This window comes from Ammospiza nelsoni, chromosome 8, assembly GCF_027579445.1.
Source record: "Ammospiza nelsoni isolate bAmmNel1 chromosome 8, bAmmNel1.pri, whole genome shotgun sequence".
NCBI classification, from domain to species: Eukaryota; Metazoa; Chordata; class Aves; order Passeriformes; family Passerellidae; genus Ammospiza; species Ammospiza nelsoni.
Window position 1 is genome coordinate 16,486,157 of NC_080640.1, and position 26,817 is coordinate 16,512,973.

A 26,817-nucleotide genomic window follows, 5' to 3' on the forward strand; every position below is an offset into this window, starting at 1 on the left:
TTTAAATGGCAATTCAAGTGACATTTTATTAACAAATTTTGGTACTTGTTTTCTGTCCCAATTAAAAGCAAAAAAAAAAATATAAAAGGCTCTGTGGAGGTTCAGACATCTTCACAATCTGCCCCAGGCCTTTAACAGAAGTGCCCAGGTCCTCCAATAAATTAACAAAGCAGGCAGATTTCTCAGTGTTTTACTCTTAATTGCCCTCTGAAGCACTGTTCCTCTTTCCACTGATGGCATAAGAAGCCTATACTTTTAATTTGGATACCTGAATTGGTTGCCTATAGTATGTAAATACCATCCAGAGCAGGCGGTGTGAAGGAAAGCAAAGAAGAAACTAAATGTAATGTTTTTTTAAGGAAGTAGTAGTGTACCACTCCAAATAGTTGCACATAGATTGTCAAGTTGTTATTTCAGGCCAGATCTTTGAGAGGCAATTTCTCAACAATTCGAATGATGGCTTCTTGGAACAGCTAGTTCCACAGTCCAGGGAAAAAATAGGAGAATGAACAAGATATTCTTGACTTCAGCCTAAGGAAAAGTTACTTAGTTTAAGAAGTTTTTACAGTTTCACCATGAAGTAATAATTGTCAAATCCAGTGAACTTCAGTATTTATAATGGAAGGCTCCTGCTGAAAAGTAGTCCATGGCAGTGATTCAGAAGAGGAGTTTTGATGAAAAGAAGGAATGTCATTACAGTGATATTGAAATCAGACATTAAACCATTAAAATCCTAAGACTTACTGTGAACAATACACGCAGATTTTTAACTTCGTGACAGAAAGTAGGAAACGTTCAAATGGTTGTTGGTGTCACACTCTAATGGTCAGTAATCTTCAGTAAAAGCCTATAAAAATGAATACAATTTTTTATTTTTAAAAGGAGGATTTTGAGAAGTGAACACAGTTATGTATATGTCCTACTAAGCATAAATTATCACAGAGCTAAACCAGCAGTACAGCTAGAAACTTCTCCTTTGGGAAGATTTTTCCCACACCTTAAAATTCATCGTAACCAGTAATGTCTCAGAAATGGTAGAGTATATTTTGTGAGGGATATTCTTTGAGGAAAAAAGTGCTCCATTAAGACAATTCTTATGTTCCTGCAAGCAAGGTTTAAAATCTTCATCCAAAGATATTTTTGTCTTTAACAGAAAAATGTCATAATACTCAGATATTTACCAGATAAAGATATTTGCCTTCCTACCTGAATGCAGACTAGACAGCCACTCTACAAATAAGGGGCTAATCCTCACTTAAGGGATGTATATTTCATTTATTTGTTCCCTGAGTCAGTTGAAGACAGAATCCCTTTATCAGATCTCTGAGATCAAAAAAAGCAGCAAAACTGCTGGTTACACCTTAAATTTATTGAAGGCTTGAGTCTAACAAAAGTTAGAAAAAATTGAGTAATCAGAAAGTTCTAAAATAACTATATACTTGAACAGTGTTGAAAGCAAATTAAATTGCAAAAATAAGTTAAAAGCCTTTAGCAAGAGAGAGAAAGTTTTAAGCACTTTATTTAGGCAGTTTATTCTAGGATTATTTCTGTAATCTACTTTTTAAAATCTCTAATTATTATAAGCAACTGAGATTTTTTCTATATAGTTTATATGAAGCCTTATAGCAGTAACTTATGTCTTTGTTTATCCATGGAAGATAATTTTTCCATTAAGTTTAGAAAATTACTAATTTTCTTCTTTTATCAAACATGCCTTGATTGTTGAAATGTTGCCTTATAGTGACTCTCAGGATCATGGGTACACAGTGATGTAATCTGACTGCCTCAAAATAGTAAATGGTGCTAAATTTCACCCGGGAATGTGATTATTTAGCAGAGCACTGTGTACTTGGCCAATACAGCCAATGCCTAATACCTGATAAATTCCTCTTTAAATGGCAATAATTTTAGTGTATAGGGTAATGCTATGTAATGAAGATTTTAGCTATCTGGGAAGTACATTTTAAAGTTTTCCTTTTTATATTTTAGAGTTACTGAATACATTTCTTTATAATTAAAAAGTAGGTAATTTTTACTTTGCATGATTACACAAATGCTAACTATTGCTGCTAAAAGGTGAAGTTACACAATATTTCATTTCAACAGCAAGGTTACTTAATATATCTTATGTTCTATCTCTCTGGAACGGTTCCAGGAACATGAATGGTCATCCTTCTCTCTTTCCTTTTCAATTCTTTGCCTCATCTGGTCAGGCCCTTTGGTCTTCAAGATGAGAAATACTTAACTGAGTCTCCTACCTCACTTCCCCAGAAAATACCCAATGGAAGCCTATTTTACTTCCAGATCTGTCTCACAACTTGAACAACTTCAAGACTGGAAACAGAACAGCTGAATGGAAGGTTAGACTGGTGTGGAGATCTTAAAACCTTAAAGACATTGAAAGTGTTATCTCTGCACACAATATGTGTGCACACAAATCAAGGTCCCACAGACATCTAACAGTGAAATAGCATTTTTCACATTGGGTTACCAACTGGTTTTCTTCAGAAAGAATTTTGCTGATGATCCTTTCTCTGCTGTCTGGACAGTTCATGGAGCAGAGCTACTGCTATATTCCTCAATACTGTCCTTGCATGGAAACTATTCAGTGTGGGCCAGAATAGCCCTTGTAATCTAGATGACAGGACCCAGATGTTCTTGTGACCTTCTTAGCTTGTAAACAGAAGTTCTCTGCAACAGATAAACATTGGATACAAGTTGGCCTAATTTGTATTTGATCTAAGATAAATGGTATTCCTGGAAAAAATATATGGAATGCATGCTAGTTACTGGGGATCCTAAATAGTAGGCAAACAAATTATCATTTGAGTCAGTTTGACACAACCAGCAAAGTCTGCTGTGCATTCAGAAGGGAGCAGAACACTGTAGAACTGATAAGTGCACATGCACAAATGGCTCAGGGGTTTTCTTCTCCATTCAGGACCTTACACTGTAACAGTATTTGATAATGCTATTAAGAATATCAGTTTCCCTTTTTATGGCTACATGGAGAGATCCAAAAGCAGTCTGTGCTATAGCAAAAATCTGAGAAGCCACAGCGCAGATTTACCACAACTACTGATACATGCCTGTGTTAATTTTGTTCAAGACAGAAAAACTACAGTAAGGAAACATCAGGAGGTATTGGAAATCCTCCAATTTAGCCAAAAGAGCTTTTAGCAAAACAAACTCGGAATAAAATAAAATTGTACTTTTCTGAGCAATTCTCACTTGGCATTTACTCAGGTAACAGAGAGAGAGGGAAGTTCTGAGAAGTTGGATTTACCTTATAGGGAGTGTAAAGTAGAAACTGTTTTTTGCATCTAACAGCACAGTAACACCATATTCTGAGGGAGAACTGGTCTGCTTTTAGCAGAGGTCTCACAGAGTCCTGTAGGTGTAGCCCACCTTGGCTAAGAACTGAATTAGTTTTTTTTTTTTCCCACATGGCCTAGTTCTGTCTAGCAAAATATTGGAATATTTGGCAAGTAGTCATATTGACTTACATAGAGAGCTTTGATAATTAAGCTGGTCAACTGCCAGTCCCTTTGGGATAGGAAAAGAATCTGAAAGCTTTGCCTCTGCACTGGCAGAAGAGTGGGAGAGAAAGAAATAAATCTACCATAGATTCCCTTAGCTAACATTCCCCAGCACCGTGTTATTTATTTCTGGACAGATTTATAATGTACTTTGATGCTGAGCTCATAACATTCTTAAAAGGAATATTTAATAAATCCCTGAAGAGAAGAACCAGAAATCAGAACATTATGCTTCAGTATAATAAGAAATGAAACAAGTATTCATGCTACTTTACATTGTTCAAAAAAGCTATGGGAAACCATAGTGGTTATATCTAAATGATGCATTAATGGCCACCCTGAGACCACTCTCTAAAGCAACATCCTTGTCCAGCAGCTGCTGACTTGGAAGCTTGGGTTAAGACATGCTGTGAGCTGGCCCTTCCACTGCACAGGGCCACGAAGGCTGCAGGCTGCAAGGGGCTTGAGAGGCAGCAGGATGGGTGGAGGATGGGCAGGGAGTGCAACGCTGCTGTGTGGAGTGTGCACCACTTTGCCCTTCTTGCAAAGCAGCATTTGTACAGTTACCTTGTCTTTTTTATGGAGGTAACTACCCAGTTGGGATGGTAGAAGAGTTCACTGTAGGTGTGATAAGAGTTAATTTAAAAATGAAAAAGGGGTGAAGTAAAAGCAGATGTTCTGCAAAGTGATACTAAACCACCTAAATAGTTCTGTTGGCAGAATGAAGTAGTCATAGCCTTGCTATTATTATTAGTCTGATCAGGAGGGATGAAATTCAAGCTATGTTCCCACACAGGCCAAGCTCACAGAGTTGCTCAAGATTGATATCTGTATGTATGGATAGAAGTCAGCTTGGCACAGCACTGAAGCTCCTCCTTTAGGAAAGCAGCCTTAGGAATCAGATTTAACCTTTAGTTACTGACTTACTTTGGAAATATACTTTTTCTTGACAAGGAAACAAGGAATCCAAGATTGTGTGTTTGTATTTTGAAATTGCCTGGTTACTGATTCTTTTTAATTTCTAAGTTACACTTTGTCCAAATACTTTGGACAGAAGATTTATTGGCAGTTTGGTTTTTTTTTTTACAGGCACACTGCCAGTGTCCTAGTTTAAACCCCTGCTTCTGCTCTAGCTGTTCCCAGCACAAATGTGAAGGCTTAGGTGACATTATACTCTTTGGACAGGAGTTCCAAATTCAAACTGTGACAAGGCTTAATATAGGCCTCTGTGGGGTTATAATTGGGAGGAATTGTATAAAGCAGCTGGGCATGTGGTTACTGTGAGTAATGGCAAAGTCTGATGGTCTTTTTAATTCTGATGCCAAGCACCCTGATAAATCTTAGAACATGGTGCCATTTGGAAACCCTGCCTTCTGTCCATTGTTTAGGGAAAAATAAGTTAAATGAAGAGAAACCACCATAAACATAATGTGAATTATGTGTCAAAAAGTTTCAAACCAGAAATTTAAAATCAGTAAAAGACCTTGATTTTTTAGGCCAAAATGGTATTTCTGTTATGCTAAAAACTGAATTAGAAACATGGCTAACAAATTAAATTATAATTCTGCACACAGGATATTTTGTACCCTGTTCTTTTGCAAAACACCACAGCACTTAAAATTACTAAATGGAACTATTTACATAAATGTTAACCAAGAACCCCAAACAATAAAAAAATTTCCATATTAAAAAGTCTAAGAATTTTTTGATATTTGGGAGGTGAGAGGGAAATATTTTCACCAGTGACTGACAATTATCTGCTCTTTGTGGCTTCTTCATAGGAAAAATTTTATTCCTTCTCTTGTAGGAAAAAGTATGTTTACAAAAAAAGCCCCAAACAGTAACAGCCTTTCCAGGGACAAGTCCCAGAGAAGATCTTCCATAGTTCCTTGGTACCTTGATTGGTGTTCACTTCACATTCTGTCTTTCAACTCAGGGATCTCTAAACAACTTCTTAACTAGCAAATTTTCTGTCAGCTATTGGAAGGTTTTAAGTTATCAAGTATTTAAGAAGGAAAAATATGAAAGAGATAGTGGAATTTGTTTTTCTGTTTGAAGCTCAGCTTGGACCAGTTTTGTTGTGCTGTGTACAAAAACAACTTCACATGGGCATGGACCCTCCAGGCTAAATTTGGAAGGAACTCAAAGCAGGCCACAGTGACCTGCAGGGATTTATTTGAATGTTCTTTCCCTTTGCTGTGTACCTTTTATTATCTTATGTCAGTCCTCCAAGTTTATCTATGTGAAACTAACACTCTCCTATTTTTAAATTGCTTCTGCATAAGGTGCAGAGCCTTTCCTTTAAGATAAATGGGAATAGTTGTGCATTTGTGCTACCAAATTGGCACGTGTTGGCAGCAGACCCACTGACACACTAACCTTGTTTTTGCACCTGTTGTGTTAGCATATGGTTAGACAAATTCACTGGTTCTGTGAGGGATCACTTGGAGCTCACAGGCTGTGCACCTTGGAAGCTGCCTCAGCTGCAACTGAGAACAAGACTGCTCTTAGCCATTTTTCAGGACAAAGGAGTTCATCTCAAGCCCTGCTCTGTCTTCAGCAAACACCTGACATGACCCTAAATTTCTTAGAAAGATTCACTGAATCAATTATTGACTGTCAATTGACCGACAATCAATTGTTTTCTGTCAGCTACAAGTGGGAGGAGGCAAGGATGAATCTGATCCCTGCCCCTTGAGTCCTCTGGGCAAGAATGACACACTGAGTCCCTGTTACATTCCCTCCAGTAACTTGCTTTGCCCCAGTCCAGGGATGAATTTTCCACTGAGGAGAGTTTGTTGTGCAGATATGTGAGCCCAGCCCCAGGACTGGCACACAGAGCTGATAGACACTCGTGACTAGCACAGCTCCTCTAACTGCAGGGATGAAAAAAAAGAGGTAGGAGGAAAAACTGGGTGTCAGGAAAACGTGCTTCTTAAAAGGTCACGTGTCATTTTAGCTGTCACCTTTTCTTAATTTTGTACTGCATCAATTGAGGCACAAGGTGAAGGAAACAGAGCAAAGGGAGGGCAGTGGCCAGCATCTCCTCTGAATTGGAGACCTTGTGCTTAGCACTGCTGAAAGACACTAAAAGATTTTGGTTTTTTTTTTTTTTTTTAAGTAACATGCAAGACTGATTTTCTGTCAGAGTAATGATGTTCAGATAAACTCAAATTTGCCTACAAAACACTTACCTGCAGTGAATATACAGAATTTATGAAGGCTTAAAATTTCCCTTCATATTTAGACAATGTATCTAAATTATTTTTGCTTGGGTCTTTCTTAGCACATATTGCTTTTAAATGATGACATTTGTGATAGAAGAAAAGGACTGTCATGAACTGGCAGCACTCCCTTCTGGGTCCCCTTTGAAGATAATGCATGACCCCATAAAAATAGGCCTCTGTCATAGCATCTACTTAGAGACACAAGAAAGCCTCTAGATACAGAGCCTCTAGGCCAATTTTTTTCCTGACACCCATTTTTTTTTCCATCATGACTTTCTGCTGCTCTCTGCCGCCTACTCCAAGTTAAACCAAATTTAGTAGGCAATTCCAGATATTCCTATTCAAAAGTGTCCCCTGGCAGGAAATCAGTGCCCTGTTTTTCAGATTAAAAAAGAGCAAGCAAGCTAAGCATTTTCTCAGGATGTATGCTTTTATCTCTCTCACCCACTATAAATCCATGCACACGCTTTTTGCATCAGCCATCCTATCATCAGTCCTCTGAGCCTGGCTACCAACAGCAAATTTAAGGTGGTTGAGTAGTCAATTATCTGCAGGAGTGAAGTCTCAGTGGGAAATTGAACTCATCTACTCAAAAGACTTAGAAAGGAAGAACAGTGGAATTAGATTTGGAAGGAATTAGATTTGATACTATATGTCAACAGTGGAGCCACAATACACGTTGGTAGTAGTTAAAATATCGTGTGACATAGCAGTACCTCAGAGTTCTATGCTACTTTGGCTAAGGTTGTTGGAGTGTCTGGTTTGTCTGTAAGTCATGTTTCCTTCCTGCTATAAATTCTTGCTCTAATTCAAATCTTTGACTATCTAACTCTTTTGATAAGGCATGGGAACATCATCGTTCCAGTGTTAAACTTACACCAGTATGAATCTGCAGGGAAAGAAGGTGTGCTCATCTGGTCTGCTGAACCACTCTTTCTCCCATAAACAGACAATATAGACAGATGAAATAAATGTTAGGCAACACTTCATAAAACTGTAAGCTTTTCATGGCATTTCTTTTCAGCATTGCAGCAGACTTGAGTTGGTTTTTGCCATTTGATCTGTTTATAGCATACTGAAGTACAGAAACCCACAGATTCAAAGGAACCCCATGCTCGTGTTAAATTTCTGCAAACTACTGTGGCTGTGGGAATGATGCACAGTGAAAGTGTAATTGTCCCCGAGCTTGGAACACACCCCACTGAATGTGTTTCTAAGCACCATATTGCCCCATCAAGAAAAGCCTGGCAGGAGTTTCAGGTGGGGGTTCCCACCCTTGTTATTAGCTGCATTGTAAGGGTTACACACTGTGTGCGGTAACATTGCTCAGGGAAAGATCTTCAGGAGTATAATTACTCTTTCAAATTCATATGGATAAAGAATAGAAATGATCCTGAGAACAGAGGACCTCAAAGACCCACGAAAGCAAGAGATTGTATCTCTATTGACTTCGCTGAGAAGGTATCATTAGCCAGAGAATCAGGGCAGGGACTTTTTATATTGACATGGTAGATGTTATTCATACTTCACACCAGTCTGATGTGCTTACACTGGAGTAGGTCTCATGCAGTTTCATTAGGAACAGCTGTTTTTTATCAACTTTGCATCCAACTTTCATAGTTTATACAGTTAAAATGAAATAGAGATGAATGTCTTCTTTTGATAAAAATGGTAGAAAGAACATTTTGCTAGCTTCAGCAAACTGATGTAAAAGTTAAAACCATAAATGTCAGAGCCCAGGAAGCTCCCTGTCTTGAACAGAATTACTTTTTCCTGCCAGAAGGATTAATTTGCCTTTATTTTTGTATATGGTTATCATATAAAACAGAGCACAAACATAAGCCTGGAATAAAAAGCTGTAGTGTACTATCAACTATATTACATGTTTTTAAAGTTCCATATGCTGTTTGAAAACATAGAGGACAAAACAAGTACTATATCACTTGCAAAACTTATAACAAGGGATGGTAGAAGTAGGATATACCAAAAGAGACATTAAATGTGACTGACTCTAAGGCTGATCTAAACCTTTTGATTTAGAACAAGATCAGTGACAGAAAGCATAGCCCATCTCCTTTGCACAGTATCTAGAAAGGTGATTTGACAATAGTCAAGAATACGTTTAGACTTGTGGAGCTTTAGGATGTAGTATGTGAATCAGCATTCTTGGTTTTTGGATGAACAGATAATGAATCATCACTTCTCTTGCTCTATCTGTATTTACACTGTGTTACATAAAAGGGCCGGGTATTCTGTTTTATTTTCTGGTATTATACCTGCAGGGCATGCCTAACCTGATTTTGAAACTAGCAGCCCTGATAATAGGGTTTAATTTCTAAAACAGAGACATTCCAATGACCAACACCCCATCCTGCTTTCAACATTGTTGTGCTATGACTAGCAGAGAAGTTTCTCCTTAATTCCTTCTTTGTGGGATATTCAAACGCAGACTGTATAAATTATGAATATGGTTATTTTCTTGAGAAGCCAAATGTGTAATATATGACAGCAGTAATAAAATCGATGCATAATTTCTGTGCTACCTGTTTATACAGAACTACAGTTTGTTTTCTTTCATGCTCACTGTCTTTATTACTGCCCTGAGAAAAAAAGGTACCAAGGGAGCAACTTCTTTTTCTTTTGGGGTAGAGAGAAATGAAAAAAGTTAGTAATTTAAATGGGATGGAAAAAGAGTTATTGTGTAAATATTTTACTTCCCTCCATTCCCCCACTTGCTCCCAAAGGACAGAACCACAACTTCCTCTCCCATAATAGCCAGTTGATATGGCCAGGCCCTGGCTTGGTGACAGCCAGCTCCTGTCCTATGAATAGGCTGAAAACTGCTTTGGCTGGACTCCATCTCTCTGAGCTTCTCCTGTTAGAGCTATGCATCTTTGCATGCATAAATATACTGCAGAGAAATATATGGGTGTATAAAAAAGGATCAAGTACTTCAGGATAGGTTGTCCTAACCTAGGAGAAGGACATGAATGCCATGCCACCAATGCCATGTGTTATTTTGTGTCCCATCTCCTTCTCCACGGAGGGATCCTTGATAGAAATCTTTGCCAAAGGCAAAGAGAAAGGTTGTCTTTGTTGAGCTTTGTTTTTTAAATGTTATGTTTCCAAGAAGCACTCTGGATATTTATTTGGATATTTATTTCTTTAAACATCAGAACTTCATTAAAAAGAAAAATTTCTAACTACCTCTGGGTTAAGACAAGCTTTTTGTTTTCACCTAGTCTGGGAATAAAACCAGAATTCCTTTTCCCCCAAGACACTCAGTGATTTCTCTTCAGATGGAAGCCCTCAATCCTCATACCCTTAAAGGGTACATTATGGCTAGGAAGTGCATGTCAGTGCCACCAAGGGGAGATCCATGCCTTTGCAGCAGAGTGAAGGGTAGATGAACTTAGGGCATGAGCTGTGTTTTGCTCAATGAACTAAGTCCATCCCAGTGCCAACGTGAATAAAAGAGCTAGCCAGGAAGGATGTAGGGGGGGTAAGTTTGTATTTGAGCATTAGGCTTGGACTAAGAGCAGTGGAAGGTCACCAGCATGGTTAGTGGCCTGGAATGTGCTGCAGAGGCTGAGAGTGAGGGAGCTGACTTTGCTTAGCTTGCAAAAGAAGAGCTAAGTTAGAGTGGGTCAGACTGCAGCCTCCCAGAACTGAGAGGAAATCAAGAGAAGATGGAGCCAGACTTTCCCTTGAGAAGCACAGCAAAAGGAAAAGAGGGAGCAGTCACATGTTGCAGAAAAGGAATTCCAGACAGATAAACAGAAAAAAATAATTGAGTTGTTAGCACTGGCATAGGTTGTCTAGAGAGGCTGCATCCTTGAAGTCATTAAAAGCTCAGCTGGAGGAGCAATCTGAGCAGACAGATCTAACTTTGAAGCTATTCCTGCTTTGAGGAGGAGACTGGATTATGTGACCTCAAAAGGCCTCGTGCAACCTCCACTATTCTTGTGATTGCAATTCTCCAGAGAAGCATGCAAGATTATTCTCACTGATTAAAGCCATTTTAAATCTTGCAAAACTTACTGTAAGCATTATTGCATATATGGAGTAGCACATTTTGACAGTAAACCATCTGTGTTCTGGGAAGCAGCATCTAAGAATAACCCAAAGAAACCAATTTATTGCAAATATGTTATTTAGGCCACAATCTTTCTATGCTCAGGACCATAACTAGTTCCCCTTCCACTGCAGGATGAAAGAGGACTGATGATGTTACAGCACTTGGATTGAAGAGCTTCATTCTTTCCAGCAAATCTAAAAATGAAGTGAATGTCTGCATGAAATTTGACCCCCATGAAACTGGGGAAATATACATTCATATACATATGTATGCTGCGCCCTAAGAGGCATAACTAGGTCAGATCCTGGGAAACTCAAATTTTTAGTCGGAAGTGGTTAGAAATTAAACTAAATCTAGAAGAGAAAAGATTCATTCATTCATCTCTTAGTATGCCATAGGGGAGTTTTTTCCCCGTGCAGAAAATCCAAGAAAAACTTGGCACAGAATTTCACTGTACTGATTTCCAAGCCCCATTCTTCCCTTGTGATACACAAGACAAGAAGGACCTTGTAAGAAAACTGTAAGAAAACCTAAAATAGAGAAATGTATCATGTCTCTTGGGTGGCAGAATGAGAGAAGGAGTGTTACTCAGACCCTTCAAGGGCTTCTAAACACTCTGTGTGAACATCTTGCAGCTCTCAGTTGGGCTGCTGTCAGATATAGCAATGATTATTCAGGATGAAGGTTTTAGTCAACATAAATTTTATGGGAATGGTAATCATATTGAATAATGACATGGCTCCTGCAAGTCTGCAGGGAATTGTACACATGTGCATAAAAAAAATCACATTTTTCCTTGAGAGATTGCAAAGAACCAGAACACTGCCCACATAGCTGATGGAAGCGTCTGCTGAACCAACATTTGCTTCTTCACACAACATTAAGCATAAACCAAATTGCACAAAGCAGCATTTCACTTACTGTTTTCTTTGGAAAAGACTATTCATCAGCAGAGGTAATTCTTTATTTGAGCCTAGGAGAAAAAAAGAGAGAATAGACACTGATTATCTATACACAGCAACATGATTTATATTTATAAAATGTTTGGCCACAGGTTATCAAGGTTCACCATCTTAGGTGTGTGGTTAAAAAAAAAAACATAAAAAATGGAGAAAAAGAATGTTGTGGTATTGAAATCCTGCATTTATTTTAGACATCTAGGACAGCTTGTGCATTCTCAAAAGTGAATCTGGTCTGCACTTATAAGCCAGATTTATACTCATGTATAAAATATACGTACATGTTTTGTTTTCTGCACTCTTGTAAGACGCTTCATGGAAAGTTCAGGTTATTCCATGAATGAATACCTACATTTATGCTCTTCCTTCTTTTGGTTTTCTTTCCTTTTTCACTCTACATCACAGCAATTAATAAATAATGTGGCATTGGCTTTATTTCATCTTATGACATACTAGCAAAGACTTCTAAAAGACTGCATTTTGCATAAAATCCGTTTAAGGAATTTTGCTGAAAATATCCTGAATTTTATATAATCACATGACATTAAACATTTGAGCAGCCTGAGACATGTTTTCTTGTTTTCATATGTCACTTTTTTTCAGAAAGCAATGCACTTCTCTGCCACTATACATTTTCAAAGTGATGACTCATCTACAATTGATTAATTTATCATTAATCAGCTTTAACAAGATTAGACATTTAAAATCAATTTCTAGTTTTTAATTCAGTCCAAAGTTTTCAGTTACAAGGAATTTAAATGTCTTTGAATTTAACCTTAGAGATTTCCAGGAGTGGCAAGAACTTGCACTATTGACTGATATAAAATGAGAGCTAGAACCCCTGTGAATGCCCAAAGAATTAGACCCATGTCCTGTTGCTGTAAGAAAACAAAAACCCCATCCATTTTTGCATGAACATTTGTCTGCACGTTGCTTACCCTGCTCTCTAGGGGATGTGGCAGTATTGCAGTGAGGCAGTGCAATATTTTTCCCAGACTTTCTCTGATTTGCCTATTAGGAAGTGATTACAAGGTAATTACTTACACTTTCTTACTTAAATTACAATTTACAGGTATTTCAGTGAGTGCTTCCCAACAGCTGTAGCATGTTGGATCTAATTGACACCATGCCCTCCCACCAATCATGAGAAATGGGCTAATAAAAATTCTAAAAATATAAAAAATTTGTTTCTTCCTTGTATGGACTGTACCAGTGCTGAAGAAATTCCTACAACAATAACAGAGTTTCCCAGGATTAGTTTCCTTGGTATATATTTGCAACCATTAGTAATTTTCAAAGTTCACCAAAGGATTCTGAGAAGCAAGTAAAGAATATAGCCTTCTATTAAGATTTAATAAAACTTCTGCCTACTGTATTTCATCAGATAAACCATTAAAAGTAATTTTAAATTTTCAAAGTCTTACAGGCTCAAGTAACTTGCTATGTATCTGAAAAATCACTATTTGCCTCATAGTCATATTCATAGAAAACTGAAACCCAACTTCATAGATAATACACTTTACAAAGATTGGTCTTAGTAGCAGAGAACAAATATTGAACAGAAGAGCTCAAAACAAGGGAAAAAAATGCTGCTGTTAAGCTTGTGTGACAGAATTGTCCCTATTACCACAGGTGTTCTTTAAAGTCATTAAAGCTCTGTCCCTTTCACAGGTGTTGTGTGATGCTGCAGGAACGTGCCAGCCAATAAGGTGGACATACTCTGTTTTCTAATGACACCAGTGTAGTGCCACTGGCCTAGCAATTTGTTTTAGCTTCAAGCCCAAAACCAAATCAAAACCTCCCCTGCTCAATTGCATACTGTAACTGCATTAAGCTAGCATTGCTCTCCCTTGCAAACAGCAGGGATTTCTCAAGAGGTACTATGCAAGTGAAATGGACTTATGTTTTTCTCTCTGGACTTTTTTACCTATAAATGCCGTCATGACTTTACTTCGCTCTGAGGAAATATTTGCCTATCTTTGCTTCAAAAGCCTTTAATTAAATGCTAATAGCTCCTCTACTCTTTCTATATCCTCCACTGCAATGTATTTCCTTTCTTCCCTCCCGAAGTTGTGGGGGAGGATAGCAAAGAAGCAGAGCGACCTGAAAGTAATAAAATCAGAGTAAACACAAAATCCTTGCTTAATTACTCAGTCTCAGAACAGAGGCTGAAAAAAAGCAATTCTTTCATTCTCATAAAATGACAAGAGCCAGCAAAGAGATTACCAGAGCAGCCCATTGCAGTGTGATAGCTGACAGGAAGGCACAATCACTCATTATCTGTTCCTAGAACTGCTGATTGAAAGGTCGTGGGTAGTTCAGGTGAGTTGAAGAATGGCAAGACCCGGAGGACCATCTGCATATAAAAGCATTCACTATGGAGCTAATACTATATATTTGTCTTTGAACAGAACAGCGTGAACCCAATTGCCATTTTGTCACTGAGCAACCTCAATGAACTCCTTGAAAGCGAGCCTGTGCCTTCCATTGCATCTGGACCATCTAGGCTGCAAAGTGTTTTTAAAAACATACATTTAATGTTTAGTGAAACTGTGGTAGCTATGATAAAATTGTGTTTTCGATAGCTAATATGTTGCAATTAACTTTTTAGATCTGATGTGCCACTTTTTCAGGAAAAGACAGAGAACTAGTCTGGGTGATCGATTTGGGTTTCCTTCTTACCGAAGTGGTTGAAGGTACAGCCCCCTGTGATGGGGCTTGATTTTATAATCAGCTGTGCTTTTTCCAGTTACATATTTCTGCCATTGTGCTCCTACAAATGTCAGAAAAGCTGATATGCCACAGAGTGCTGTCAAATGCACAGTAAGACAGTAGGTTTTTTCCTCCGGTGCTCCCATTTTAGCAGCACTATTTGAAATTGGTAAGACAGACAGATCTACATTTTAAAATGCCAAACCAAAGTATCTGGAAACCTGAGTCCTCTATAAAAAGCACAGCTAGGGAACCATCACTGACAGGACAAACTGGTGTGCTAACTCAGATAACCCTGTCAGTTTGCCTCAATGCAGGGACACCTCCCTGGGTGAGGAAAGAGTTACCCTGGCTCTGCACAATGCTCTCTGCTTGTATTGGCGACCAGGAACTGGGACACAAGTCCACGGCCATGAATGTGCTCCAGATTACCAATTAGGCACAAAGTTACCGTATCCAGTCTGTATTTACTGACTTGGGCAATGATCTGTCTGTGAAAGGCTCTGGATCTCACTACTGGCTTTTTGCTAAACATTATCACTTTAAACAATCTTTCAAGATGTTTTCCAAGTTGGGTAAAACAGGTATTTTACACAGCAAGAGCAAAATATTTTATAGCACCAACAGGGCAGTGAGCTACTACATAGCAACAGAAATATGTGTGGGAAAGCCTTGAGGCAACTCCTTTTTTACAGGAATCAAGCAGCTCTTATTTAGTGTCTGCAGATAGTGGGACAGAGCGGCCCCAGCTGCTGCACGTGATCCCTGATAACACAGCAGCCCAGCTAAGCTGTGTGTGGGGGAAGATCCATGGACAAAGATTCAAGTAGTACAGGCAAACAAACTCCAGGGTTATTTACTCATTTTTTATAATGGTAAATAGAAGAGATTTGGTAAGTGCCAGCCATGTGTCCAGTCCTCCCTTATACCCTTATGGGTATGTTTGGCCTGGCTTACTGCAGGTGGGGGGCTGGGGCTGAAAGTCTTTGTAGTTCCTCCAAAAGAAAAATACATTTGCTACTAGTAAGGCTACTAGCAAGGCTTCCAAAACACAGATGCTGTTTTCTATCACTTTCTGTAGACAAACAACGAGAAAATATCATCTGCCTTTGATAGGGAGCCAGCAGTCACCAAAAGATAAGAGAAGGGAAAGGAGAGGAAGAGCAATGTGAGCAGCAGAGATGCAAGTTGAGAAGTGGAGGACCAGGGAAGGTTGTCCTGAGTAAGTGGCTCCAGGGAACGGAGCAGGACCTTGCAAAGCCTTGTCTGCATTGCCAGTTACTGCTTCAGGCTTCGTCTGGGCAATGCTCAATGTCATGTACTGTCACGAAAGGCAGGAACTTCAGTCACCAAGGGGCAAAACTAAGAAACTGAAGTGTTACTGTCTTATGAATACTCTCATTATTTGTGCAGAGGCAGATACTGATCCATGTGCTATGCATCTGTCAGCAGAAGCCTCCAGCCTTTCCTGTTTCCTCCCTCTGCTTATATGTAGCTTGAATCCAAGGTGAAAGTGTCCTTATCATCATCTGGTATGCTCACACCCTATCTTCTAATAACTCCTCACACATAAGCAGTAGAGCTTTTAATTTCTTTTGCTCACAAATCAAGAACAGAAAAATCCTTTACTGTTTGTTCATCACTGTAAGCCCCCTTTGCTTCACGTAGAACATAGGACTTCCTGCTGCTTATACAGATGTATGTGTCTCATCTGCTGGTAAAAGCTGTGAACTCAGAAAAATCTCAGTTCACAGACTCCCTATCACATCTTGTAGGTTGACTGCAAGTCATCTACCACCCTTGGGAAAGGGCAGCTGGGCAGCAAAAAGGTGGCAGTGGAACTGTGGATCCACAGAAGACTCAGGGAGAAAGCAACCAGGACATGGTCTTTGAAGAGTAGTAACTCAGTGATGAACCTTCTTTAGTAGGATTACTCAGCCTGCAGAAGGTTGGCTGTCCACAGCCTCTGCATGGGCTTGTTTGCCACGGAGCCTCTGGGAGGCAGGACACCAGCAGCGCCACAGTATTGCTATGGCTAATGCTGCGGGGGCTGCCTTCCAGCGGTTTTTGTCTCTTTCCTTTGGAAAAAGGCAGTAGATAAAATGTGGGGCATGTCGCAAGGCCTGTCATCCTCAGATAGCACACAGATCACCAGGTGTGGGTGGTGAAAAGCTATCGGTGCCATTCACACTAAAAGTTCAAAAGTGCTTTTTCACTGACGACAAAGGCAGTTAAGATTCCAGGATGATGGATTTCTGGCCCTGGGAACATTACCTTACACCTCAGAGTCTCAGCTCCTTTCCAACGGAGCAGAGAAGTCTATAACTTAACTAAACTTAACACGGGTTTGGTTCCACGGGGCAAGGTCCTTGAGCAGCGCCCCGAGCAGCGCCGCCGGGCACGTGTTCGCCCCGCCGCAGGGTACAGAGGGTCCCGTCCGCTCCCCGTCCCCTGCACAGCCGCGTGCTGCACCAGCCCTGCCCGCCCTGCGTGCCCGCAGCTGCTGCCGCCCTTCCCGGAGCACGAGGGAGCGGGGGCAGCTGCGGGCACGGGCAGGGCACCGGGGGCGCGTCCGCCCGGCAGTTCCCGGGCACGCGGCAGCCCCGGCCGGCAGCGGCGGCCGCGCCCCCCTCACGGCCCGGCCGGGGCCGCCCCTTGGCCGCGGGCCGCGCCCGGCCCCATAAAGGCGACGGAGCGGCGGGCGCGGCCCCGAGCGGCGGTGGCGGCCCCAGCACTCAGCGCACCAGGTAAGCGCCGCCCGGCCCCGCTGCCCGCCCGGCTGTGCCGGCGGTGCCCGGGTCCCGCTGCGCTCCGCGGCTCCCGCCGGGCGCTGCCCCCGCTGCTGCCCGAGCGCCCGGCAGCGCCCGCTGCCCCTCCAGCACCCGGCAGCTGCTCCGGCGGCGGCGTGGGGTTTGCATGCTTGGCGCTTGTTTGCTATTTCCGTGGGCTTTTTTCCTTTTCTGTTCCCCCCCCCCCTTTTTTTTTTTTCTTTTTTTTTTTTCTTTTCCCTGACGCTGCAAAAGCTCGGGTCACCAAAGTTGCAGAGAGAGTATTTCTGAAGCCTTAGTTCTATTCCTAATAAAGCAAAGCAAAAGTTGATTAATTTGATTCGAGTACTTTCCTCCTACTGCTTATTATGGTAAATACTCCACAATTAAAAAAAGCAAGAAGAGACCAGTGCAGCTTCTGCTTTAGTTTTGGCAGGGCTCTGAAATACCAGTGAGAACCTTGGGAAGCAGAAAGCCATTTATTTAAGTGACAAAGCAAATGCCTTTCTGTGACTGAACAAAACTCTGCATTTCCTGCAAGGACTGCATCCATCTCAGCAGGGATGTTCTATTGTTGAAGCCCCTTTTTAGAAATATTCAAGCTATCTGGTATTGTATGGGCCATGGCCTTGCACAGTAATTTTGCTATCCATCATCTGTAACTCTTTACAAAAAAACCTGTAGTATTCTTATTGAATCCTTGCAGTAGACTTTCAGCATAGTCTTTAGGGATTATCAATAGTTGTTTTAAAGTAAATTCTTGAAGCCTAATGAGGTGAAAAAATAGTATGTCCTTCTCTTCTCCCACTTTTTCACCCTGCTTCACTCAGCAGTTGACATTAACAGTGCAAAGAGCTCTATTACTTAGACCTGGGTTCACAGCTCAAAAATATTTCTAAAGGTGCTTTAGTATTTTTAACAAGTTCCTAAAAAGATCAACTGACAGTTGTTCAGAGCCACAGAATGATGGTTCTGCATAAAGATATATAGAATCCCATCTGATGCTCTGATGGGATAGGCAACTTGCTTAATATAGTGCTGTCTGTGCTCAGAGATGAAGCAGCTGATCCGGCTTGTTGGAATTTTAGGACCTCACTTGAGGCCTCTAAGAGGGAAGTTCAAGTGGATGAGCTCTTCTACTCTAACTGGATCTGTTTTACTCGCTACTAGAAGGTTCTTTTCTGTATTTTCAAGAAAACATGTTCAATTAGCTTTCACTAAAATCTGTTTTTTCAGAGGTTTGGATAAAGAAAGGACAGTAGATTTGAATTGAAGAAGTTTAGAATGGCAAGAAATGACTGACTAGTTTCACCCTGGTTCTGTAGGTAGGACTGTCAATTTTGATTTAAAATTGTTTAAATTTTGTTTAAACAATTGTTTAAAACTGTGCAGAGATGAGGCCATGAATAATTAAGAGAATGATGAAGTAAACACCATTCTTGAGAAGCTTCTTATCTGATGTAATAAATGATGACATCCTGTGTTTCTTCTCCATTCAGAATGATACAGATCTTGGACCCGAGACCCTTGCCCAGCTCCAGCATGCCTGTGGATATGGCCGTGCGAATTTGCATAGCCCATTCTCCACCACTGAAGAGCTTTCTCAGCCCCCTTGACGACTGCCAAAGAAACAGCTTTGTGAACAGAATCAAACCTCTCAGGCCGTGCCTTCATGTGAAGTGTGACTCAGAAGCTCAGAAGAGCGACTGGAGCCCCTCGGCAGCCCGAGCCAAGAAGCGCGTTGTGTTTGCCGACTCCAAGGGGCTGTCCCTGACAGTGATCCACACCTTCTCCGAGTTCCAGGAGCCCCCCGTGTGGGATCTGCCGTTTGACCTCTTAGGCATTGAGGACATAACATCTGACCTAAAACTCCACGAGGAGAAAAACTTGATTCTGGGTTTCCCTCAGCCCTCAGCTGACTACCTGGACTTCAGGAACCGTCTGCAGACGAACCTGGTCTGCCTGGAGACCTGCACCCTGCAAGAGAAGGTCCTGTCAGGCACTGTGAAAGTAAAAAATGTCAGCTTTGAAAAAAAGGTTCAGGTTCGTATTACTTTCGACACGTGGAAGACCTACAAAGATGTTGAGTGTGTGTACATGAACAATGTTTACAGTGATTCTGAAAATGATACCTTCTCATTTGCCATTGATTTTCCTTCTGCCATTTCCCCTGAAGAGAAGATAGAGTTTTGCATTTCTTACCAAAGTGGAGAACATACCTTCTGGGACAATAACGAGGGGCAGAATTACAAAATTGTACACACAGAGTGGAAGCCTAATGGTGTTCAGATACCATCTGCCAAAGAAGGCTATGTAGATCTTCAGACTTCAAGGAGAGGACAAGAGAGAGAAGCTGATCAGCTGGGCAGTCCAAGGTTGTCCAGTGGCCTGTTTCCCCAGTGGCAGAGCTTGGGTCAGATTGAAAATTCATCACCATATTGGTGATCCAGACTGCTGGGGAAGAATCCTTCCATTTGGCAACAGAACAGTGCTAGATTTCTGGTTCACATGCTGCATGGTGAAGCCATGTGGCAGGTTTTGTTTGCTGTCCGAAAAAATCCAAGTTCATTAGACTGTGGGACTTGTTAAACCATATTATGCTCCTGAAGTTCTTAGCCAAACTTTATCCTTGGAAGAAAAGAAAACCAAGGTGCAACTCATGTGTATGTTGCATACCATAGGAGTAGCTTGCCTGTATCTCAAGTATATGCTGCTTTCTTCCTGCTGTCAGCTCTCCTGGGTCACTAGGGGAGAGACTTGCAAAGTGTATGGAAGGCAAGGGTGTCTCAGCAAGCTGTGGTAACTGTGTGAGTGTATGTGTGTGCACAGGGGTGGAAACAGAATGTCACAACTCCTTCTGCACCTATCAGGAGTGCAGTAGCTGCTGTCAGGAGGCTTGCTGTGACCCTCTATGTGCTTGCAGCAAAGGCAGGTAGGGGTGCATGGCAAAGATTTGTGGCTTCAATACATGTTAAGAAACTTGGAGAGGATAATGGACAAGTGGGAAAAGGGGAAGAGGTAGTATGTGCTACATAACTTGGAGATGTGCAATGTTCTGATTACTTCTTTCCAAAGCTGTTTTTCTAAATCTCAGAGAAAGATCTATGGGATAGAAAGAAGACTAAAGAAAATGATGCAAAGTGAATAGTAGAAGTGACCACTGCTTTAAGAAGTCTTCTCTGTCCTTACTGTCTTTGTGAAGCCTTGCATTTGATAACAAATGTAACCTTGACTTCACCATCTTACTTATTTAGCAGGCAAATGGTTGCCTTTCAATGTTAAAAAAAAAATGTGCCTTTGAAAAAATTTTAAAGCCACCCTAATATGATAAAAATAGGGTTAAGCAACAAAAGAAAGTGATTTTGAATTTCCTACTCTGTAGTATCATTAGGTGATTCCACTTATCACCAGATCTAATCTTACAGCATCTGATGGTTGAGTATCTTGCTCCTAATTGCAACTTCAGCCATGACTTTTCACAAGTAACATAGGCAAGGTCCTTCATATTGAAGACAGTGAATTAGCTGCACTTTATGAGAGCTAATGTCTTTAAAAGAGCAGGGTTGTTACTAGTTTTTTCTAGACTGAATATAGGCTTGCACATAGAAAACTGTTCTGGTTTACCTCATTTTTATAAGCTTGTTTTTAGAGTTTAGTAAACTAATATATATTTTGTATCTGTATGCTTATAATTTAGCTTTCTGAGCTGTCAGACTTTAAATGTTATCTGGGTTTCATGCAAGACTTGTGTGAGAAATTGTCCAGTACATGCTCAGCAGGTGTGAATGCTGGCACACTTTTTAGCTATACTGAAATGGTGTTAACATCAAAAAATAAATCACATTTTTGTCCACGGCTAAGAAGTATAATAGCCTGAGTGTGAAGCTACTTACAGTGCAGTGAGATGTTAAGTACTAAGGTGAAATAAGCCTCCTCCACTAATTGCACTTTTCCTTATGTAACCTTTGCTGTTATGTGTAAACTAGCCATTTTAAGAATAAATTTTATTTTGATACATCTGGTTCTCACTGTGTCAGCTCAATCTGTCTATTTTCTCAGTTTCTGTAAAACAAACTTAGCTGTGATACAAAGTACAACCAGTTTGTTCTGTGCCATGGGATCTGCTAAAGCTGGCTAGTATGGCATCTCAGATCAGAGACTGGCACTACCCTGAAAATGAAATCCAACCCCTTCACTACATGACAGTATTCACCTTGCAAGTTGTATCATTTTAAGAAACACTGTATCTCACTAAATTTGCCTGGAATATTTTGGTTTGACAGATTTAGTCAAGGATCTTGCTGTGCTGTGGGCAAGTCTGGCAGGAGCATGTCTTAATCTGAGGGCCAGACTTACCTGCTGAGCTAGACCATATGTGATGTGTGGATGGGTGAATCTACACAGCAGCACTTAATGTTTTCTGGCTTGGTTTCACCTGAACTTGGCTGGTTGTGCTGCCTCCTGCAGCTGTGCTGCTGTCTGGGGCAGTGGGGGTTATACCCAGGAATCCAGGGAGCTGCCATCAGTCCCAAAGGACTTGCTGTGAAATAAAGGGTCTGCTGTGGGCCAGCCATGCACTGCTGAGGCTGCAGCCTGGCCTCATGGGCACTGAGAATGCAGAAAAGGGTGGGGGTGGTTTCCAAGGCTCCTCATCCTCTGGGGTGTGGGCAGAGGGCACCCCTACTCCCCTCCATGGCCAGCTGCACAGAGGATTTCTTAGTATATCAGCTCACTGACAAGATGCAGTTTAGTTCTGTCTGCTGCACACAGTGTCAAGGGTTTCCAGCAGGAAATCTAGCTTTAATTGTGAAAAAGCAATTCCCAAAAGGCAGAAGACATGAAGCTAACAGCAAGTTGCTGACCTGAGGAATTAATTTAGTGCTTCTCCATGGCTGGACACAGAGCCCACCTACCAATCCCAAACTCAATTACTAAGTACACTGGGTCTTAGTGGGCAGGAGCTCTTACATACTGGACCACCAGGTCCCTGCTCTAGAAAAAAAAAAGTGAAGTAAAGAAATTAGTGGCTTGAAGGCTGCTCTGCCTCAATGTGAAATTTGGCTTCAACTACCACAAAGCTGCTGGTAAAGCAGAAGCCCTCTAGCATGAGGAAAAGAAGCATTTCTTACCCTCCAGCCAGGCTTTGAGACCAGCCAGCCCAACTGCCCTGCTCCTGACTGAGACATAAATCACTTAAAAATACCAGAAGACAGATTCCTTTGACCAAGCCTTGGCTTTAAGCCAGCTGCTTTGCAAAGATGCCTTGCAAGGCCCTAAGTGCCCAGCAGAGAGTCAATGTGGTGCTGCAGTGTTGCTCAGCAGCTTCAAAGCCCTCCCTCAGCTGAAAGGGCAAACGATTTCTCCTTTCTCCACTCCCTACCAAAGCAGCACAGTTTCACTCTTTCCTCTTTCAAAAAGGGCAAAGGATTTCTCCTTTCTCCACTCCCTACCAAAGCAACACAGTTTCACTCTTTCCTCTTTTAAAACAGCTCACGTTCAACACTAAAGCTCACATCCATCAGAAAGGTAACAGGCTCCTGGAGAAAAGTGTTAGCAACACTCAGGTATATTAACTGAGAAAAATACTAGTCTACAAATCTTTTTATCAAACACTCAAAAAAACATCACCATTGGAAAATTGTCTTAGCATCTTAGATGCTGCCCTTTCAGACATATCTGTTCCAAAACCTGAAGGTATAAAGCAGATGTTGTCCTTGGAAAAAAAAGCTTGTAACCTGTGGCATTGTCTCATTATCTTAGGAAGTCACTTTTTCAGCTGCACTGTAGGTCTGTATTTCCACCACTAATGTGACAGTAGTGAGTAACTGGATTCACTCCTATACCTTTGCAGTGTCTGACTTTCAGTTATAGTCTATGGATGGCACATTGCTTACAGACTTTATTTTTCAAACATGAGTGTTTTAAGTTGGATTCCTAATAGCTGTGCTCACTTTTGAGAAGCTAGATCTAATTTTGCCATGCAAAATTAAATTAAAATTTGCTGGCGTTTCATATTAACAAAGATCTATCACCCTGGAAGATCAGTGTCTGAACATTTCCTGAGAACATAATTAGAATTTTCATGGGCAATTACTGAATGTCTTTTTCTGTAGTTAAATATAGCTAAGCAAATCACCACAATGTATATGGTAAATCTGGTATATTAATGGTAATGTGGTAGATTTTACAGTGTTAAATATGCATAAAGCAATAACTCCCATCTCTCTCAGACACTTCTGAGATTTAAAATGAAATGTAATTAAGAATAAAATATTTCCATGAGGCTAAAATAAAGGAAAGCAAGAATGTGCTAAATCCTCTTGAGAGGTCTCTGCTCCTGTTTCAAGAACCACCTGTACTTCAGCCTGTTCTGGCTGGCATTCCCTTCACCTATTCTTACAGCCCTTCAGTGGTTGTGGCTTCCAATTATTCTTTCCTCATTTTAAGAGTCTCTTCAGGTCCGAGCCTGATTAAAATGAAGCTCTTAGCTTCTTGTTTCATTCTGCCTAGGCAAGAAGAAACACCTATTTCTTTCTTTTTACAATAGCCTGTAATGGCTTGAGAGCAAAGAACAGCTCTCTCCCCTCTCACCACGTCTCTAGGCTATGTAAAACTTCATTTCATTAAAATCAACATATAGACTTCCTATCCTTGTTTGGGAAGAACCTCTTACAGCTCTGAATTTTCCTTAAAGCAGAAATATCACTCTTGACCAGTCTGGCAAAAGCCTCATGGTGTGGTCCTCAACATCACCAGTACAAACTTAGCACAGCTCAGCACCCATTTTTCATTGCTCAACTGGCTTCATGCATGTCATTCAGAAAGGCCTGGGGAATGTACAGCACATTTCAGTGCTCCAGAGCTGTCTGTGAAGATCATGACAGCTGGGCAGATTGAGTCACTGATGCACCTCGCTGACCATTCATCCTAACAATGGCATTTCCTCCATTAAAACCATTAGTGTTTTTCCTGGTCCTCCTTCCTATATGGCAAGGGTCCCAGACAAAGAAATTGGTCTACAATTTACTATACTATAAAAAGAAATAAATGGGGAAAAATCAAATAAAATTATTTGCCTCAAATATATTATTGGGTAAAAACATCTGCTATCTCTTCATATTTCAGGTCATTGTGATATTTTATATGCTTCAATCCTTACTTTCAGGAACAACATTAAAGTGGCCATTGCTACAGACTTGGTGGCAATTAGAGTGTAAGGGCAATTCCCCTTGCTTGCAAAAATGGGAAAACAAAACAAAAACCTTCACACAGCACAACTCCTGACCTAAGCAGTCTCCTCATCCCTGAATCACACACAACAGTAGTTAACCATGAAGTCAAATCTGTGAAATTGTTATACCAAAAGCAACCATCTCAATATTTTTTTTCAAAAAATGTTCCTTACTGATAGCCCTTTGAGACAACAACATTTTAACAGATGAATTCAGAATATGCAGCAAGCATCATTACCTGAAATCAGCAGAAGGTCAGGGTGAGGGGTTTTTTGTTTGTGTTCTTTTGGTTTTGTTTGTTTGTATTTTTAAGTGCTTTTCTTCACAAAGCTTTGTGGTTTTCTCCTGCCTTCCCACTCACAATTCCCCTCCCCTTTTACTTGCCTGGAGCTAAATCAATATTGAACCAGGAGACACATGAATTCTCAAAACATCCAGCCTTACTCTGGCCTAAAAGTGAATGGAATTTATAGAGATATACAACAGAATTTCACATACAACAGAGTTTCACGAGATATAAGAACCCTCAAATACAAACCCATACCAACAAAGCAAAACCCCAAATCCTCAGTTCTTGTTCTTAGTTTAAAGCTAATTGCACACTACAGGTCTATCAGCTGAGGCACCAAGAATGTTATGGTACAGCACAGACATCTTTGACTTGGCTCAAAGCACCACAGCAAATTTACTGACCCCAGGAAAACAGACCTGTCCATAAACTCAGAGCTCAGCCACAACCATTAGCAGCCACCTCTCTTCTGCCCATCAGAAACTCAGGTCACACACTGATACAGCACAGAAACCCTCAGGGCCTGCAGACTTAAAGGTGATTTTTGTTCAGGTGACACAGTCATACGTCAAATATTGATATCCTTCCAACTCTTCACCTAACAAAGGCAAGTAATGGAAGACCTCCTAATATTTTCTGCTCCACTTTTTTGTTTTCTTGGAACAGTCACATTCTTCCACAGCCCAAACCAGCCCATGGTCTCTGTGTCTGTAACTATCACCTCAGCAGCTGCACCACCAGAAGCATTTCCCCTTGCTCTGCATTGGGAAATCAGGAAAAGTTAACTTCCAAACCACACTCCCCAGCCCTCGAGTTTCTTTACCTTGTTATCAGGCTGTAAAATCCTCCTTTTTCTTACTGCTGTAATCTTCTGAAAGACCATGGTTGTCTAAATTTCTGGAAAATACCACTTTCAGAGGTCTGTCATCATCTTTGTTCAAGAGGGCCACCAGGCAGGATTTAATCCCAGTGCAAAGGAACTGTCTGCTGGTGCAAAGGCAACCCCAGCAACTGAGATAGGTTGAGTTAGAATCAGTCATAGGTCCAAAGGACAGGAACTGAACCACTTCCAGTGGCAGGAGCTGGAAATGATGCTTTAGGGATAGCTGCTATTGCTGAAGGCAATTTCCTGCAAGCTTGATGTCATCCTGGGGGTGGTGGGTGAGTGATGCATTGGCAGCACCTGGGGAAATGGGCATAACAGGTGCTGCTTGTATGGCACACATGGTGGCTAATTTTCTAAATAACAGAATTACATTCCTCCTCCTCCAAATCAAACCTTTCTAATGCTCAAGAAAACAAAAAAGGGTGTTTCACAGGCCCCTGTCTCTGTCTCTCTCCTAAGCGTACTGGGACCAGCTGCCCAACTTTGTGCATTGAATCACGGTGAAGTCAAGTCACCAACAGAGAAGCAGCTGGGGCTGTGCTGAATGCAGTGCAGACCCTGCTGCAGTAACAGCTGTGGTACAGAGCATCTCTACTCAGCTGCAAGAGAGCAACCAGGCACTACATTACATGGTAAGACTCTGCTTCTCTATGGCAAAATCTATGAGCAGCTGAATACTGAAGAACTCAACTCTGATATTTATTTTAGCTAGTAATTAGAAAAAAATAGTAATTTTTATTTTGGTGAATGGCAAATGTCAATTATTGTATTATTATTCTCAAGATCAGTTACATAAATAACATTGCATTTTATTCTATACAGTGAAAAATATACTACCTCAAATATAAAACGTCATACAAATGCTACAGGTGTACATCCTGGGCATGTGCAAGTTAAGGTGCCATGTAGCTACTCATGCATTGTACTATGTACTCTTTATTTTGTTTTCACCCAGGAAAAGCAAATGCTACAGCCTCAAGCAGCTGATTGACATGGCAGAGAAGGTTGTGCTGGATTTCTCCCATCACGCTTCAGTCATTATTCAGAAAAAGGGAAAAAAAAGAGGGATGAAAAGTGTTTCTGAGATCACATCCTGCTAGCTGTTTATTAGAACTCCCATCTTTACT

At 40.8% G+C, this 26,817-nt stretch overlaps 1 protein-coding gene and 1 long non-coding RNA gene across 2 annotated transcripts; one reads left to right on the forward strand and one right to left on the reverse strand.

The window, feature by feature from the left end:
* On the reverse strand, nucleotides 1-25,713 carry LOC132076456 (uncharacterized). The gene is made up of 4 exons (XR_009418923.1): nucleotides 25,628-25,713; nucleotides 12,742-12,814; nucleotides 11,766-11,817; nucleotides 1-847 (listed from the first exon to the last, which is right to left on the reverse strand). It is a non-coding gene; the product is annotated as an uncharacterized LOC132076456 (long non-coding RNA).
* On the forward strand, nucleotides 17,170-21,300 carry PPP1R3C (protein phosphatase 1 regulatory subunit 3C). Its single transcript, XM_059477206.1, has 2 exons — nucleotides 17,170-17,262; nucleotides 18,783-21,300. Exon 2 carries the CDS (start codon nucleotides 18,784-18,786, stop codon nucleotides 19,726-19,728), a length of 945 nt encoding a protein of 314 aa, XP_059333189.1. The 5' UTR covers nucleotides 17,170-17,262; nucleotide 18,783; the 3' UTR covers nucleotides 19,729-21,300.
* Nucleotides 25,714-26,817: the final 1,104 nt, after the last annotated feature.

Excerpts from the sequence above, each read along its gene's own strand:
- PPP1R3C (XM_059477206.1), top strand. The coding sequence starts at position 18,784 with ATGATACAGATCTTGGACCCGAGACCCTTGCCCAGCTCCAGCATGCCT.